Source organism: Grampus griseus, assembly GCF_964374135.1.
Source record: "Grampus griseus genome assembly, chromosome: 7".
Classification (NCBI taxonomy): Eukaryota; Metazoa; Chordata; class Mammalia; order Artiodactyla; family Delphinidae; genus Grampus; species Grampus griseus.
Window position 1 is genome coordinate 88,329,593 of NC_139001.1, and position 16,844 is coordinate 88,346,436.

General features: G+C 35.8%; 1 protein-coding gene across 1 annotated transcript in view; it reads left to right on the plus strand.

The window, feature by feature from the left end:
* The window catches only part of LRP1B (LDL receptor related protein 1B), a gene marked incomplete at its 3' end in the record, with an annotated part of 1,802,496 nt that overhangs the window by 984,845 nt on the left and 800,807 nt on the right, over positions 1-16,844 (plus strand). Inside the window, exons 8-9 of the mRNA XM_082657914.1 lie at positions 12,276-12,498; positions 15,532-15,703. Of these exons, the coding sequence (XP_082514040.1) occupies positions 12,276-12,498; positions 15,532-15,703 (395 nt within the window). The remainder of the gene's footprint in view (positions 1-12,275; positions 12,499-15,531; positions 15,704-16,844) is intronic.

Consider the following 16,844-nt stretch of genomic DNA (forward strand, 5'->3'; position numbering starts at 1 on the left):
TCAAATGAGAGTAAGTACCACATATTGCTGGCCCAGGAAGACATTAAAATTCAAAGTTTGAAGTACAGTAGCCCCCTCTTATCTGCAAAGGATACAATTCCAAGACCCCCAGTGGATGCCTAAAACTGGGGTTAGTACTGAAGCCTATATATATTCTTTTACTATACTGATGGTTGGGTAGCATATACAGCATGGATGTGCTGACAAAGGGATAATTCATGTCCCGAGTGGGACAGAGCAAGGCAGTGTGAGATTTTATTACACTATTAAAATGGCACATCATTTAAAGCTTATGAATTGTTTCTGAAATTTTCCATTTAATATTTTTGGACCATAGTTGACCGTGGGTAATTGAAACCGTGGAAAGTGAAACCATGGATAAGGGGGGCTACTGTATGGTTTCTACTCAATGAGTATCACTTTCATACCATTGTATAGTCAAAAAATCATAAGTTGAACCATAATTAAGTCAGGGATTATCTGTATGTGTGTGTGTGTTTCATATATATATATATATATATATATATATATATGAAACAGGTCAACTGGCAGATGGAGATTACATATATTTCTAATGGCTCATTGCTTTTATTCATAATGGGATATGAACTTACTTTACTTGTGCTGTTCCCTGTGGCAAAGCAAAATAAAATTCGGGAGCATTTATTGGAATTGCAGATATTGTAATCTTAAACTTCTGAATTTTCTGAGTATTGATAAAAATCATTGATTACTCAAATGAGTTTTTATTTAAATCAAACAAAATTATTTTATAGTAGTCATATCTGTCTTTTAAATTGCTAACTTTCCTAAGTAATAATTTCACAATGCCTTTGTTGTCAGTAGAACATTTGACTTCTGTTTCTCCTGTAGTGGTGATAGGTATTTCAGCTACCATTTACCTTAACAATGAATATTTATCATATAAAAATTTTTCAGTTATATATGTTAGAAAACTCCATTTAAATCAGCTTAAGCAAAAAGGAGAAATTTAATGGCTCAGCTTCCTGAATAAAACAAGCAGTGCTGACTTCGTTCGGCATGGCTGGATGGCTGGATTTAAGGATCCAGAATATGTCCTCAGGACCTCTGTTTTTTCTCCTTTGGGTTTGCTGACCAAATTGGTTCACTGCTATGCTAATTACCAGTTAGCTGAACTGTCAATTTCTATTTTAAATTCTTACTTAATGGAGAGGTATTCTCCTAAATAATTTTTAGACACTGTGTCAGTCAGAGTTCCACCAGAAAAAAAAAAATACAACTAGTAGGAATAATAAATATGTATAGTTTTCTTGTAAGGAATTGGTTTATGCAGTTGTGGGAGCTAGCTAGTTAGATGAAAATGCTTAGGGCGGGCAGTTGGGAAGGCAGGCTGGAAGTATTGAACAAGAGCTGATGCTGCAGTCCACATTTGGAATTTCTTCTTCAGGGAAACCTTGGTTCGGCTTTTAAACTTTTCAACGGATTAAATCAAGCCCATCCAGATGATTGAGGATCATCTTTACTTAAAGTCAGATGATTCTAGATGTTAATCACATATACAGAACACCTTCACAATAACACCTATGTTGGTGTTTGACTGAAAAACTGGAGACTATAGCTTACTAAATTGACATGGAAAGGTGAATATTATAGACACTGATGTAGAAGAAAAATGTCATGAAGGGTGAGAAGCAAACAATAACCTGCGACTTTTCTAGGAAAAATTCTAATACAAGATTTAAACAATCTGTTCTCTTTGCAAAACTAATTGGCCTCCAAGTTAGAAATTACTAAAATTGGGAAAAGATCACCATGATTGAATAGCCTAGTTTTAATTCTTTGACTATGACACTAACAAGAGTTTGTTAGAAGATACGGATTCTATCAATTAACAATCTGCAACCCAACCATCTCTGAGTATTCATAAGTTGTAAAGCTCATTTATCTTCAGTGATATTGCTCCTCATTCCCTCTAGAAGTAGAGGTTAGATACCTTAGAATTTCCTGTTGTATTCCCAGAACCTTGAGCTCAGTAGGTGCTAAATTAATATCTCTAGGGGGCTTCCCTGGTGGCGCAGTGGTTGAGAGTCCGCCTGCCGATGCAGGGGACGCAGGTTTGTGCCCCGGTCCGGGAAGATCCCACATGCCGTGGAGCAGCTGGGCCCGTGAGCCATGGCCGCTGAGCCTGTGCGTCCGGAGCCTGTGCTCCGCAGCGGGAGAGGCCACAACAGAAAGAGGCCCGCGTACCGCAAAAAAAAAAAAAAAAAAAAAAAAAAAAAAAAAATTCTAGGAAGAAATGATGGATAGGGAGGGGAAGGGAGAACTGGATAAAAAATATATTCCAATATTTTGCCGTTATTAATCATGTCATAGTGAATAACAGTACATGTCTTGTCTCTTGTGAAGATGCATCTTCAAGATGAATTTCTGAAACAAATATTGCTGGATGAAAGAGATTTTAAATGCATATTTAATTTTGTTAGATACTCCTCAAATTCCCACCACAGTGATTGTAGAAGTTGGAGATTTCAGCAAGCTCTCCAGATGATTATTGCACACAGTAAAGTTTGAGGATCACTGTTTCAGAACATGGATATTTACCTTTCTGAGTATTAACCCTTTGTCCAAAAAATACACCTATAGGAATACGTATTTGCTGGCATACTTGTCAGTTTGTACAGCCTACAAAACTGGTTGTCGATGGAACCCCTAAAGGTCACCCTGGTCAAGAAACCCTGGTCTAACAGCATCTATCAATTATTCAAATACCTGTTTTGCCAACTGAACAAGGACAGTTGTTTCCCTTCATCAGCTTCCTTTGGTCTCTGCAGTCTTAGCCATGCTTAGCCTGCCCTTGATCCTGCCTTTCTACTTAAAACTAAATCAAGAAATTTGAATAATGTCACTTATGAAGAAGTTATTGCTTTATAGGAGGTTTGCCTTATTTTTCCAAGTATATCTGCTCTTCGCAGCTAGGGAAGTGAACATCAAAGAAATCTTTATTTTCTACAGTGTGGTTTTATCTACGTAACCATATGATTTTATTGTCACTGCAATATTATTGTACATATTATTCCAACAGATGGGCACACAAGTATAAACAATAAATAATATATTAAAAAAAAAAACTATGCTGTAGTTAAAGTTTCATTTTCACCATGCTATTTTTTCCTCCATTTAGTAAGAATTTAAAGTAGAAATTGACAGTTCAACTAACTGGTAATTAGCATAGCAGTGAACCAGTTTTGTTCAGCAGTCTACAACTTCATGGATACTTACCTTAGCTGCCTCTGAGACAGCCATCTGTGTTATTTCAGCTCAGAAAAATGCCTTTATAAACCAGTAGGACTTCCTTAAGTGCAGAAATTAGGCTATACATCTCTGCATGTTTCAAAGTGCAACTTTTTCACGTCGAATATATTGCTGCAAATATTCTACTGTTCCACATGAATCGAGTATATTGAGCATGAGCTTTTGAGTACTGACATCCTGCATCCTGACCCCCGAAGGAGTCCTAAGATAGCATTGCCCTTGGTCATGAAAAGTAATATGCCCAAACTGTAAAATGCATTCTTCGTATTAAATGGAATGACACCTTGAGATCTTACAGACAGGCAGACTTCCTGAGAAAAATCTGGAGGCTCAATATATTCCATAAATATATTTTATGAAAGTTATTATAGTACTAGAATGCTGCTCTCTAATCATCCTATTTTCACCCAATTAACTAACTATCAAGTCCTGTTGACACAGACCCCAAAATATATCTTGAATCTCTTTCCTCTTTTCCATTTACCCCTGTGCTAATGCATACCTACCAAACTGGCATCTCCTTATCTAATCCATCCAACATTCTCAGTCCATCTTCCTCATGGGGAACATCATTACATTCTTAAAATTACTGTTGATTATATAAATACCTTACTTTAAGGAAAGAAACAAAACTTTTGCTACATTCTGGGAGTAGATGGTCTAACCCCCTTAGGAATACATCCAAGTGCTATTATAACCTGGTATCTATAGGTAGGTTGACTTTAATACTGAGGGGATGCCATTAAAAATGAAAATTGGCCAGACACAGGAATACTAAATCTCATCATGAACTAATATCACTACTGCCTACAAGTTCTCCAAAGGGAATTATGTGCAAAAGAGGTCAATGCAATCAAACTGAGGCAAAGCCATAATTTATTATTAGCGAATGATTTGGGCCCAGAGAATTACAGTGAGCTACTCTGGATAATGTGGAAAACCAACTTATTTTCATATGCTAGAATGGCCTTATCCATATTTTTTGCCCCTTTAACATAATTTTAAGTCTGAGTTTTAGATTTTATTTTCCAATATGAGGAAGTCAGTCCAGAGCTTATACAGATATATGTAGATGTATAGATAGAGAGAGAAACTTAGTACGGGCAGATACATAGTTAAGTTGTGAGCATACAATGCTGAATAAAGCAGATATGACCTTTGTCTTCTTGGAGATTGTAGTCTACTTAGTAAACAGATCTTAACCTTATCATTGTGTGTGTATGTGTGTATCTATTTTATGCAATTAAATAAAGAAGAGTGTGATAAAAAATACAGAATGCCATGAGATTCTATCAGGCAGACTTAATTGGTATTGGAAAAGCAGGAAATGTCTTTCATAGAAATTGACGTTAACTTGAAAACTAAAGCCAAGATCAGAATAGCATGGTAGAAATTACTTTCCAGACTTGGAGACAGAATATGTGAAGTGGAGAAAGGAAGAAAATTTGTGGATTGTTTAAGGCACTGAAAGATGATCAAGGTATTAGAATTTTATAGAAGGATACTGCTAGATGGCCAAGGTATTAGAAGCAGGGAAATATATTACTAGATGGAGCTGGAGAGATAGGCAGAGACTAGAACATGCAACCATTGTGAGCAGTGTTAAGAATATGAGGTTTTATTTCGACTGTTAGCAGCTATAGAAGGGTTTTATAATACATAATCCACCTTGAGGATGGATACAGCCTATTTGTGAGACCCTCAAAAAACAGGAGATGGTGCAAGATAAGAAGAGAGTAATATCCTGGAATTAGTATTGGAGAAGGCACTGATTTTATATCTATTCCTGAGGTTCTTGTAAGAAAACCACATTTTCAGTGACTGCTGGGAAAGGGTGACCTCAAGAGATGCTAAGTTTCACTAAGTTTCAGTAAAGGCAAAAAGGTGGAATGAACATTCAAAGTATAGTCTTAGGATATTGAGGAGTTTGTGATCATAGAGTAGGAGATTCAGAGGGCAGATCAGAAGGATTTGGGTAGGAAGAGAGGAGTTTGTATCAGTGGATAGAGGTTAGGCCGCCCTACACTTGGAGCAGAGACCTGTATAAATAAGGGTGAGAATATTGAAAAATTTTATTTTAGATATAGATGGGTCTCTAAGGTTTCATTTACAGCCTGAGAATAATGGCTGCCTGGGAGTCGAAATGTTAGGCCAAGTATGTTATTATCTTTTAGGTGGTTAGATGCGGTAGTTGCAATTTAAGTGTAGCCATGGCTGGTAGGCATGAATGAGTGAACATAAGCCAAGTGTCAGGCAACGTCAATCCAGGGAAAGAGGATTAGGTATTAATCCCACTGTGTCCCAATCTATGTTAAACACTGATGAAATATCTATGTGATGAAGAGAAAATGAAATAATAATACAATAATATGCAAATCTTTCTGTTTCTCCACTTTTTTTTATCACTTCCTTTTTACAATGGCAGGTTTATTACTTGCTGAGTTAACTCCTAGCTCTCAGAATGCGGAGAATGAAAAACAAATGGAAAGAAAAGCCTAAGAGACAAATTTGTTTAAAATAATAAAAAGATGAGTTAGAGGCAGTGTTGGGGTAAGATGGGGACTGAGAGAGGCTGTATTTGAATTTGTGAGAGAGTTTAGCCAGCTTGAATTTAGGGAGGACAGTTGGATATCTATGTCTTGAATAATATATTAAGTTTTTAAAAAATGAAGAAAGATGGTTTTTAAAAATTATTGTCCATTATTAATATCCTTCTTCTCTGTGTTTTCATGGGAGACAAAAGAAAAAAGTTTCGGATGCTCTCTGTTTATATATTTATTTTATATTTACGTATTTATGCCAAGTTGGGGTTATATGAGGATTACATGTGAACATTATAAAATGATTGCTTTATATAGAGTTAGCATTTCAATATATATTTCCTAAGGCAGTATGATTTTTGATTGTTCAAAATGTTCAGTGCAAGAGTTATCTGAATCTTCAAACAGAACATTAAACAATGTAGTGTTTCACTCCCGGCACGTTAGCTTCCGAGTACAGAAACCCACTGAAGCCAGCTCAGATGTATTTGGATCTCCCAAGAGGATATGGAGACTCCCATGGGTGTACATAACAAAGGACCCAGGGCTCCTGGGTCCTAGAGAACTCCTTGCCCGAGCACCACATGGCTCCTGCCATCCCATCTCTATCTCATGACTCCCCTACTTCTTTACGCAGGCTCTGGTATTCCTCCTCTCTCAACGCCCCCAACCCCTCCCCACCCATGTTAGCACAGCTGCCCACTAGGTGAGCTCCACACTGTTTGGTTTGGATTAGTGAGAGAAAGGGTCTTAGTGATTCAGCTCAGCCTATGATTTGGTTTCAGTTCCATCACACGTCCCCCCTTGGCCTCAGTATCAGTAACCAGCGGAGGGATAATACTGGCACATAGGGCTGCCCCTCTCAGGAGCACTAACTGAGTGGGGCAGGTTCAGGTAAATAAGAATGTTGACTGACATATCTAATACAGTAACACTTCTGGCGGGATTATTAGTGGGAATGTTTCCAGAATATGGAGTAGCCAGCTGAGAGAAGGAGTCTATATCAAGTTTCATTTCTGTGTGTTTATGTATGAACTGAAAACCAAGTTCAAGAGAGATTTTTCAAACAATGAAAGCAAAAACCCCTATCAAGGAAAACTCAATAAATAACTGTCTTGAACAGTCTTGGCTAGACAGAGAAAATAGTTTATCTTCCACATCCCTTAAGCAGCAGGAGCTGATAAAAATTGAATTTAAACTGCTAACTCCAAAGACTCATTACCCTTTAATATTCACAATTGCATTTTAGAGTTACGATGCTAAATATTTAATATTTCTACTTTAGTTCTGAGTATACTTTAATTACTCTGTATAATGTAGAAAATCACTTTCTTGCTCAATTTTTGTATATACAATGGAAGAAAAAATAAAGTTGTATTACTATTGATGTTATTTGGATTACACAGTTATTTTTAAAACAAGACTGAAAAATGAAGTTTCTAATGTAATCCTTGCTAAGAAAGATACATATCATTTTCCTGAAATGTAAAGATATGAAATTCTCTAATTTAACACATGATTAATAAACATGGAGGGTTTGCTAGGCCCTAATCAGAACAATGATTTTTTTTTTAATCTAGCAATATGTGGCCCTCTAGTTTTATGTCTCACTCCCCTCTCATTCATTTCTTAACCAAAATCTTGTTGTGTAACTTCATTTTTCAGCAGTTAAAATGAATGATAGATAATTTATTGTGAGGACTCTGAAGATTTCTAAATTCCATCATTAAGCTATAATCAAAATGTTAGGGGTAAGAATGATGACACAAAACCAGGGTTGACTATGCAGTTAAAGGATGTGGATAGGACACTGATCTGTTTAAATTCCCATTTGTTCTTTTGGACAAAGTACAAAAGTAGGGAAGAATCATTTAAAATAGATATCACTGGGACAAGTAAGTCTTATATTTATCAGCTAAAGAAAAAAAGTACGTGTTTTAAGACATCAGTATGTGTAACGACTGCTTTGCCTTAAAGCATAAGGACGATTAGGGTCGTAACTCTGTAAGCACAGTGCTCTGTCACTGTCGGTGAGTGCTCCCTTTGTGACTTTTGGTTTATGTCAGGCAAGTTTACCGACAATACTCGAAGTTTCTTACTATCCCCAATTGTATAAAAAAAACATATATATCTGTAGTAAAATAGGACTAGTCATGTAATCAACAAAGACGTCAGATAAAATCAGTTTCCCATATTAGATGAGATAAGGAAACCAAAATGACAAACTCCTATTTACTACAGCTGCCAAATTGTAATGAATGAACTGGGTGAATAATTAAAAGTTTGAAAGAAATGTTCCTGTCCTTTACGAACTAATAGTTAAACATATCTTAGAGACAGTAGTTGGGATGTTGTCTTATTTTAATTTTAATTTTTTTGTTAGTGGGAATTGAATAGAATGACATTTAAAAAATAAGTGAAGAATAAGAGAATAGCAATCTCAATTCAATTTCTTCTTTATTCTGGAGAATAAAAAATAATTGATATCGCAGGAAAGAACAGGGAAAGAAGAAATGTCAGTATTGCAAATCAGAGGGAATGGAGCATCGGACAGATTTGGGAATGGTCTCCACCAATCACCATGAGCTGGACACACGGATTGCTACACTGGGGTCTCGGCTGTACTAGAAGCAGCAAAAGATACTTGGTTTCTGGTGGGAGGAGCTGCTGAAAGTGTGACTGAGAACCCTGGAAATTAAGAGAGTTAAATGTTCAGAAACACTGAATAAGATGGAATAAATGAGATTTCAAACCACCATCTTTGCTTCTTTTTAGGGAGTTTGTGGAATAGAGCATAGGCTTACCTGTTGGTTTCTAAGCCCAGAGGCAGAAACAGTAAAGTACAAAACTATTACATTTCAGTTCAAAAAGCATAACGTAGTCGAATTATGAGAAAAATCAGGCAAACTCAAGATAGGGATATTCTTCAGCACAACTCACATTTACACGTTAGAAATGGTGACATCATGAACAAAGGAAGGCTGAGGAACTATTAAAAATTAAAGGAGTCTAGAGAGAAAAGACAGTTAAGTGCAATATACGATGCTGGATTGGATTCTAAATTAGAGAAAAAAAGGAATTTTTAATATATAAAACATCATTGGTCAACAGGCAAAATCTGAGTAAAAGCTATGCATTGTATCAGTGTTAAACGCATTCAGTTTGATAGATGTACTGTGGTTGTGCAGGAGAATGTCCTGGTACTCAGGAGATGGAGGCTGAAGTTTTAGATGAAGAGAATCGTCATGTCTGCAATTTACTATCAAATGGTTAAGAGAGTACTAGAAATAGCCAGAGGAGAAAAGGTGAACAAATGGTGAATCTAGGTGAAGGGTATAGACATTCATTCTATAATTCTTACAACTTTTCTGTAGGTTTGAAATTATTTCAAAATAGTGAGTTAAAAACAAAAGGTGTGACGAATATTTGTGTTACGGCTCCGACAGTGGCTATCCAAGTGGATTTTGAGCCAGTGTCATGTGTAAACTAGAAAAAATCTGACCCTTCTATCTCATAGGTAATTATTAAGATCAGTGAGACAATGGGGTTCACAGAGCACTATTTCCTTTTTCTAAAATTTGGACAAATATTTTATAAGAAAGAAAAGTGAGTTTTTTCAACTCAGTTACATTTATACCACGAGTGAAATTTAGTTAGGTTTTAGATAATTAAAACTTTAGCTTTTGTTTATAAGTCATACCTTAATTAAAGAATGCCCTGAGAATAAAGCTTTTCTCTGTAATAATAATAGATAATTTTAAACTAAAATTAAACAGTACTAAAACAAGCAAAGAAACATCTACAGTCATAATCACAGTCATAGTCATGTGACGTAATCATAGTCACAGTCATAATCATGTGACTCTGGGTATTTATTGCTTGCAGATTTATGATCTTAGTGTTACATCCTGGAGAATACTTCCATTTCTTGCACTTCAATTACAAGTGAACAGAGCTCAACATAGTCAGTATTCTGAAATCTGGGGAAGTTAAATTTGATGTAAAGACCACCTTTTACATCACCACTCAGCACTAGTTATTCTGCTATGTGCTGGAAGTACAATGACCAATTCTTTACTGTTTCTTCTAGCTCAATGCCATTTCACATACCCAAAGTCCTCCTGTTCTTTTGATTTTATACTTCCATTAAAAGGGCAAAATTTTGGTGAATCATGTATTTGTACATTTTTTTTCATATTTTGGCTTAAGTTTATTCAGATGGGGAGATTACCTCAACCGGTTTTATTATGACCTGGAATAAATATGAGAATCACTTGAATCATTCGTGCAATATTGGTCAGTATCACTGAAAATCTTGCACAAATTATTTACATTTTCCTGACCTCCTTCATTATCATCTGGTTCACTCTTCCTCCATAACTAAACTTTTCAAAGAGCAGTACCCCAAATTACTAGTGTTTTAACAAATACCAAATTCAATGACATCTCGATCTGTATTCTTTCTTAAAAAATTTTTGGGAAGTGATTGACCCAGCCAGCCAGTCCAATTCTCTATCATGGAACTTTTCTCTCTTAGGCCTTGATAAGAGTCTGTGTTATCTCTTTGACCATAACCTCAGATCTTATTTGGTCATCTTTCTTCAACAACATGCCTCCAAGTTTCTTGGCTTGGCACTCCTCTTTTTTTCCTTTTAGAATCACGTGTAATTAAGTCATCTCAATGTGACTTGAGAGAAGTTCCCATCTCCAGGCTCATGTTTCCTCTTCAGCACTCTGTAGATAGTGCAACCACCTACTTCATATGACTCTATACATAACATGCTATACACAGTGGGCCAGAGCCTCTAACTCTCTATCCCAAAGCCAAGCTACCTGCACACCAGCATCTATTCAGTTCTGTGAAATGGACCAGTCAGAAAAGGAAACTATGAAAGGACAGGCATTTTGGTATGAGGTGAGGAAGAGAGTATCTTATAATATGAATAGTGGGCAGTGTTCTACGGTAAGGAAGAGGGAAACTAGGTAATTGTAACAGTAACTTGAGATAACTATGAACAAACTGATTAACAAGTGAAGAAGGAGGAGATGAAAGATGGAAGCAGGAAGAGATAGTGATACAGATGAGAGAGAGAATGAGCTAGTGCAGGAGTAGAGGTCAGAGCATTTAGCATGACAATAAAACATAGCACCATATGCCCTTTTATTTTGTTCTTCACTGGAATAGAAAGCTCTTCACCTGAATGACATGTCATTTGAAAATAATTTTTAACTTATTGTGATAAATTGATCTTTCAAGAATACTTGGGGAAATATATACTCATAATAAAATCTGACTCACACTGTCACAAACCAGTACGCATTAATGTTGAAACAAATTAGTCAAAACCTCCCACAGCAGAAAGAGCTAAAGTTTAAGTACTCTTTAGCTTAAAAGATACCCCATACTGTTAGATGATGCAACAATGTTGAGAAAAGTCACTAAAAACTAATTCACCAAGTTTGTAAAATCAAATATTCTATACTCTAGGTAATCTTAATATTGCTCAGTCACTGGAAATCAGATTATTCTTGAGATTGTATTTAAGTCAAGGCAAGATGGTCTTCCATTTACAAATGTAATTTACTCTCATGAGTAGGTGATCTTGTTATAATATTGTCAGGTTAATTGAAATTGATTTGTGTTTACTAAACATTGTGAATACTAATCAAATATTAGACACTGAAGCGTTGGAGGTATTTAAACCTTTGACAGACGCTGTTTGTGCTTCCTAGAAGGATTTATTGTCTCAGAAGTCAACATTGCTTTTCAGCCTTTTCTTCAAAAATTATATAAAGACAAAATGAAAAGAAACGGCCTGCATTTGCTTTATGATATTTTATAAACTGGGAATATTTGGGAGGATTTGGCATTGGTTTGGGGGGAATTATTTACATTTTATTTCCACTGTTACAAATAGCACATTTGCTTTTCCATCTGCTTAATTCCATTCCAGGTTTGCTATTCTCTACCACTCATAGCTTCACTGAGCTCCACATAATAGCTTTTATAGGAGACAGGCATTACCAGGCAATTTGAAAAGCAGGTTGAAGATAAAGCCTGATAGCTCACATACCCTGGCCTGGTGACTTGGTTCATTTCTGAAGCTTATTCCAAATGGGCCTCACACATCTCCTGCGGTATATGTGTATTGGCTCTATGAAGCTTAAAGAAACATTTCCCCTAATACAAAAATAAACCCATCATAATCATTCATTTTGGGGAAATTTTACAGTTGTTAGTTAACCTGCTCCCTCATGCCCTGCAATATTCATTAGCAGATTTCTCTGTTTATGAGTGATATTATATGGAAATGGTTATGGGAAGCTAACAGATGTAACCACTGAAATAGATTAGAAGGAAAAGTTCTGTTTTTTACAGATGGTTCTATTGAATGTGCTTCCCCCCTCCCTCCACTTTAACATTTAGTTTTCTTTCAACAGAAAACTTTTCTTTACTGACTATGGGAATGTGGCCAAAGTGGAGCGATGTGACATGGATGGGATGAACAGAACAAGGATAATTGATTCCAAGACAGAGCAGCCAGCTGCACTGGCACTAGACCTAGTCAACAAATTGGTTTACTGGGTAGATCTTTACTTGGACTATGTGGAAGTAGTGGACTATCAAGGAAGAAACAGACATACTATCATCCAAGGCAGACAAGTAAGTAGAATTTGGTTCGGAAATGCAGCTAAGGTAATAAAATGGATGGTATCATACTAGGAAGAAGATTGAAAATTGCAATGTTGAAAATTTCTTATGAAGTCAAGCTGCAATGGGTCATAAAAACTGCGATGTGTTTGCTATATGGGAGAATGTTCTTTACACAGTGTACTGTGTACTCCATAGTATGGGGCAGGGGAGGGGGCTCTCTCCCCCTCTTTCCCTCTATTAAAAAAAGAAAAAAGCACACAAAACGGAAACCAACTGAAATAAATCAAAAAACAACAAACGAAACCCAAAATGCTACACTAGTAAGAAAGAAAAGTATTAGAGTAGGACAGTAAATATGACCTACTTACTAAAAACTAATTTAAGTAGTTCATTTGTAAGAAACTGAACTATCATCTGTCCCATGTGGCATTGGAGATATATATTTTTTTCTGCTAACAATGCATATGCTGGCTCACAAAAGTATCATTATTATTTTAATAGGTTGGATTAAATTTTGCCTTCTGTTGTATTCAGGTACTTCCTAAAATAAGAATTTTGTGAAAAGCACTGAGGTCAAAATTTTTCCCATCTGTATAGTTATCCCCTTGCTGAATTACAAGTTTTTGCAAATAACACTCAATAAACACCTGAAGGAGATCTCTAAGTGGAAATAAGCCTTATTCACTAGTTTCCTTTTTAAATTCAATTTTACCTCACTGATCTCACTAATTTTTTGTGAGATTCTCATTCTGTGGAGCTGAAATAAGTGACTCTGTTTTCTTTTGCAGTGCAAGGCACGAATATCCTGTAATTGTCCTGTAAAGTTACTTTGCCTTTATAATCAGCTTTTAAGAATGAAATGTTTTTCACTTCCTTGGCAGATAAAAAAATGCACTAATCTGGGTGGTTAAAAAAAATGTCCAATATTAGAGGTGAGGTCACTTATTTCTCTCACCTTTGACTGTCCTTAAAACTTTGATTTCCTTGGCAGTCTAGTTATGACCTCAGAGGACCTAGTCTCTAAAATGATTATGATGGACCTTCTTTTTACGTATATGTATTTAAAATTTTAAACCTTGAAACAAGAATGAGGAATTCAAATGATCTTCCCCATGACTACTTTTAAAAGCTTTTTAGTATCTGAAGTTTTTAATTATTCCTTTTTTTAACCATTTCTATTGCCTGTGTTTTGCTGGTTCCCTACACATATGCTCACTCTGCCACTACATAATCCAACAAAGATAAAATTTTGTATTTGTCCTGTAGGCAGAATGGTCTACGCACCACACCAAGCTCCTGCCACCTTTGTTGGGGGTAGTTAGCAGACCAGGCAACAATGTAGGTACTTTATGGTAAACAAACCCTTCTGAAGGAAAGCAGAGAGGCAGTGAGTAAAATTTGATGGCTACTGTGTGAACGTGTTTCTCTGCCCTCACCAGTTGCCCCCTCTGTAGCCATGCTTCCTTTCTCTCCTGAGGCTTGGATTGGCAATTACATAGACAGCAATGTGTTTAGGCCACAATCGCACACTTCCAGATGACTGGCCCCAAACTTTAAGCAAAGCATGCATCAAATAAATGGCAATTAATGGAAGACTTCAGCTTGCTTGTAATTCTTACAGGAAAAAAAAGTATTGCCCAGATCAAAATTGGGTCATAGATATATTTAGTGAATATGATGTCAGTTATGTGGAAAATATTATTAGTAAATACACACATGCCTCCCCCTACAAACACCTACTGGAGAGTAATACTAACACTGAAAATGATTATTGGGGCTTTAACATAGAATGATTCTCCCCCTTAATTCCTAACTTTCATTTGTAGCCTAGACATGAAGAAAGGAAATACGTCCAAAAACAGCGCGAAAAGCCAGTCTTCTTTTACTCAACATCTCCTGAGAGGATCAGGAATAGTAATAAAGAGACATGTAAGCTAGAAAGATAGCAAATCAAATGCTTTTGCTTAAGGTATAGAACTGGCATGATTTCCTAAGTAGAAATTTTTGTGATTTTGTTTTCTATAAAATTTTTTTACAGTCAAACCATGCATAACTTCTCAAATTCTCTTGACTACAAATCTATACGAAAAGTACACTAGAAGTACAATATAATGCCAAACGATAATGACAAATGCTTTTTCATCAAAATCTGTACGGCAAATCAATTGACAAATCTACCATACCTCGGTCCAGAACCATTTTAAATTGAGTATACTACAAGGCATGCCCAAAGGCAATGTGCCTAGCATGTGCCTTTTTGTACGAGAAAATCAGTATACTTATTCTTCCTTTGCTTTACTGGAAGCTTTCCATCAGTTCAAGAAGTCTGTTCTTACCCACAGTCCCCAAGACCTGTGCCAAGGAGGAGAGTTACACTGTTAACTGTGAAGTGTCCTGGAGAGCAGTAAACATTGTTATTCTCAAATCAGAGTTCCATTTTCATTATGAATAGGCTTTAGAAAGAGTGCAATTTCTGAGTAGAATGCTGACATTTTCTTTACAATTATTCCAAATATGTGATTTTGTTGTTTACTGTTTTCCATGCTGGGGCTGCTATTAGTCTAAATGTAACCTGTATTTTTAAAAAATGGGATTTTCAAAGGTGTTTTCTCATCAGTCCTTTCACAGGTAAAGCAAGCCTTTTACAGATTCTACATATCCATGGCTATATGAAAACGTAGCCCACAAAAATATATCAAATTTTACATAACAGTGCCATAAGCATGTTATTGAATATGCTTGAAAGTTTGGTTCTCACTAGGCTTTGAAAAGTAGCTACTGAACATGTTTTCTTAATGAAACATGAATAAAATTCTCTCCCATACATTGGGTAGTGCTTTAACCACTACTGCATAATGTTTTATTCTCAGAGAAAAAGTTTAAATTAGTGAAATGTCAAATTCTATGAGAGAAGATAAATGATAATATGGTTGTGACTCTCCAACTATGGGAATTTTCCACAGGAGTAAATAGCCATCATTTTTTCTTTCAAGTTGAAAGCAACATAATTAAAAATCACAGTCATTTTTGCCCTTTTTATAGGTCAAACATCTTTATGGTATAACTGTGTTTGAAGACTATTTGTATGCAACCAATTCTGATAACTTCAATATCATACGGATAAACCGATTTAATGGCACTGATATTCATTCATTAATTAAAATGGAAAATGCTCGAGGAATCCGAATCTATCAAAAAAGAACTCAACCAATAGGTAAGATGCAAGACTTCTTCATAGCCTTCACAATGGCAAACTGAACGGGGATATGGTCCTTGTGCCTTTGTTTGGTGTTAAAGTGGGTGAGCCATAAATTCTCTGTTTTGATAGCAAAAATGTACATGTCTGCATGATAAAATGGAACAGAGCTCCCTTCCCAAGTCTAAATGACAAATTGTTCAGTTGCTATTGAATTGTTTCTACAACCATAGAATTAAAATGACGGCTAGATTTAGATTCAGGAAGGAACTTGCACTCGATGTATGCATACAGGAAACCCAGATGCTAAGACTTTAGGGAATTTTTTTATGCATTCTGGGAAACATTTCAAATTAGATGATTTCCTTGCAGTATCTGTCTAGTTTTTATTGCAGTCACTGGGGTCTCTTGACTGAACATCCCAATCATTCCTTAACACATGTTAAATAAAAAATAATTTTTAACGAGAAGGCTACAACATTTCTAAGTATTCCTCAAAAACACTAACTACTTTGCATTGTAGGTTAGTGATGCTTGTTCATCAATACAGTTTAGGCTCAATCATATATAGAATAATGTAACATACAAAAACTACCACCCAAATGTCCGTCATCTTTTTGTGCTTCAAATTAAAACGAATTTAGAATTATCTAACCATTAACATAAATTCAGCTTAGGCAATGTATTATCACATATACATATTGTGTTTACAGGAAATTCAAATTTTGAATTCTGTAGGTAACCTTATTAGGGTTTTATATTAGGATTTATTAATTCACCAATTATTCATTGACCATTTACTATGTGCCAGGAACTATTCTATGTCCATTGAGAATATAGTTGTGATAAAACAGACCAAAACATCATTGCCTCTGTGAGATTTGCATTGTTGTAAAGAAGACATAATTTTAAAAAACCAAGTAAATTATCATTCTATTAGAAGATAGTAAGTGCTATGGAAAAAGGTAAAGCAGATGAGTGTCAGGAATGGGGGTAGTTTTCAATTTTATATTGGATGGTCAGAGGAAGTCCCATTGAGAAGATGAAATTGCATGAAGACTTTAAGTACTTAAAGGAGGAGAGAGGCAGGTAGAAAGATGAGCACACACAAAAACCATGAGGAAGAGCATGCTTGGATTGTTTAGGGAGCAACAAGGAG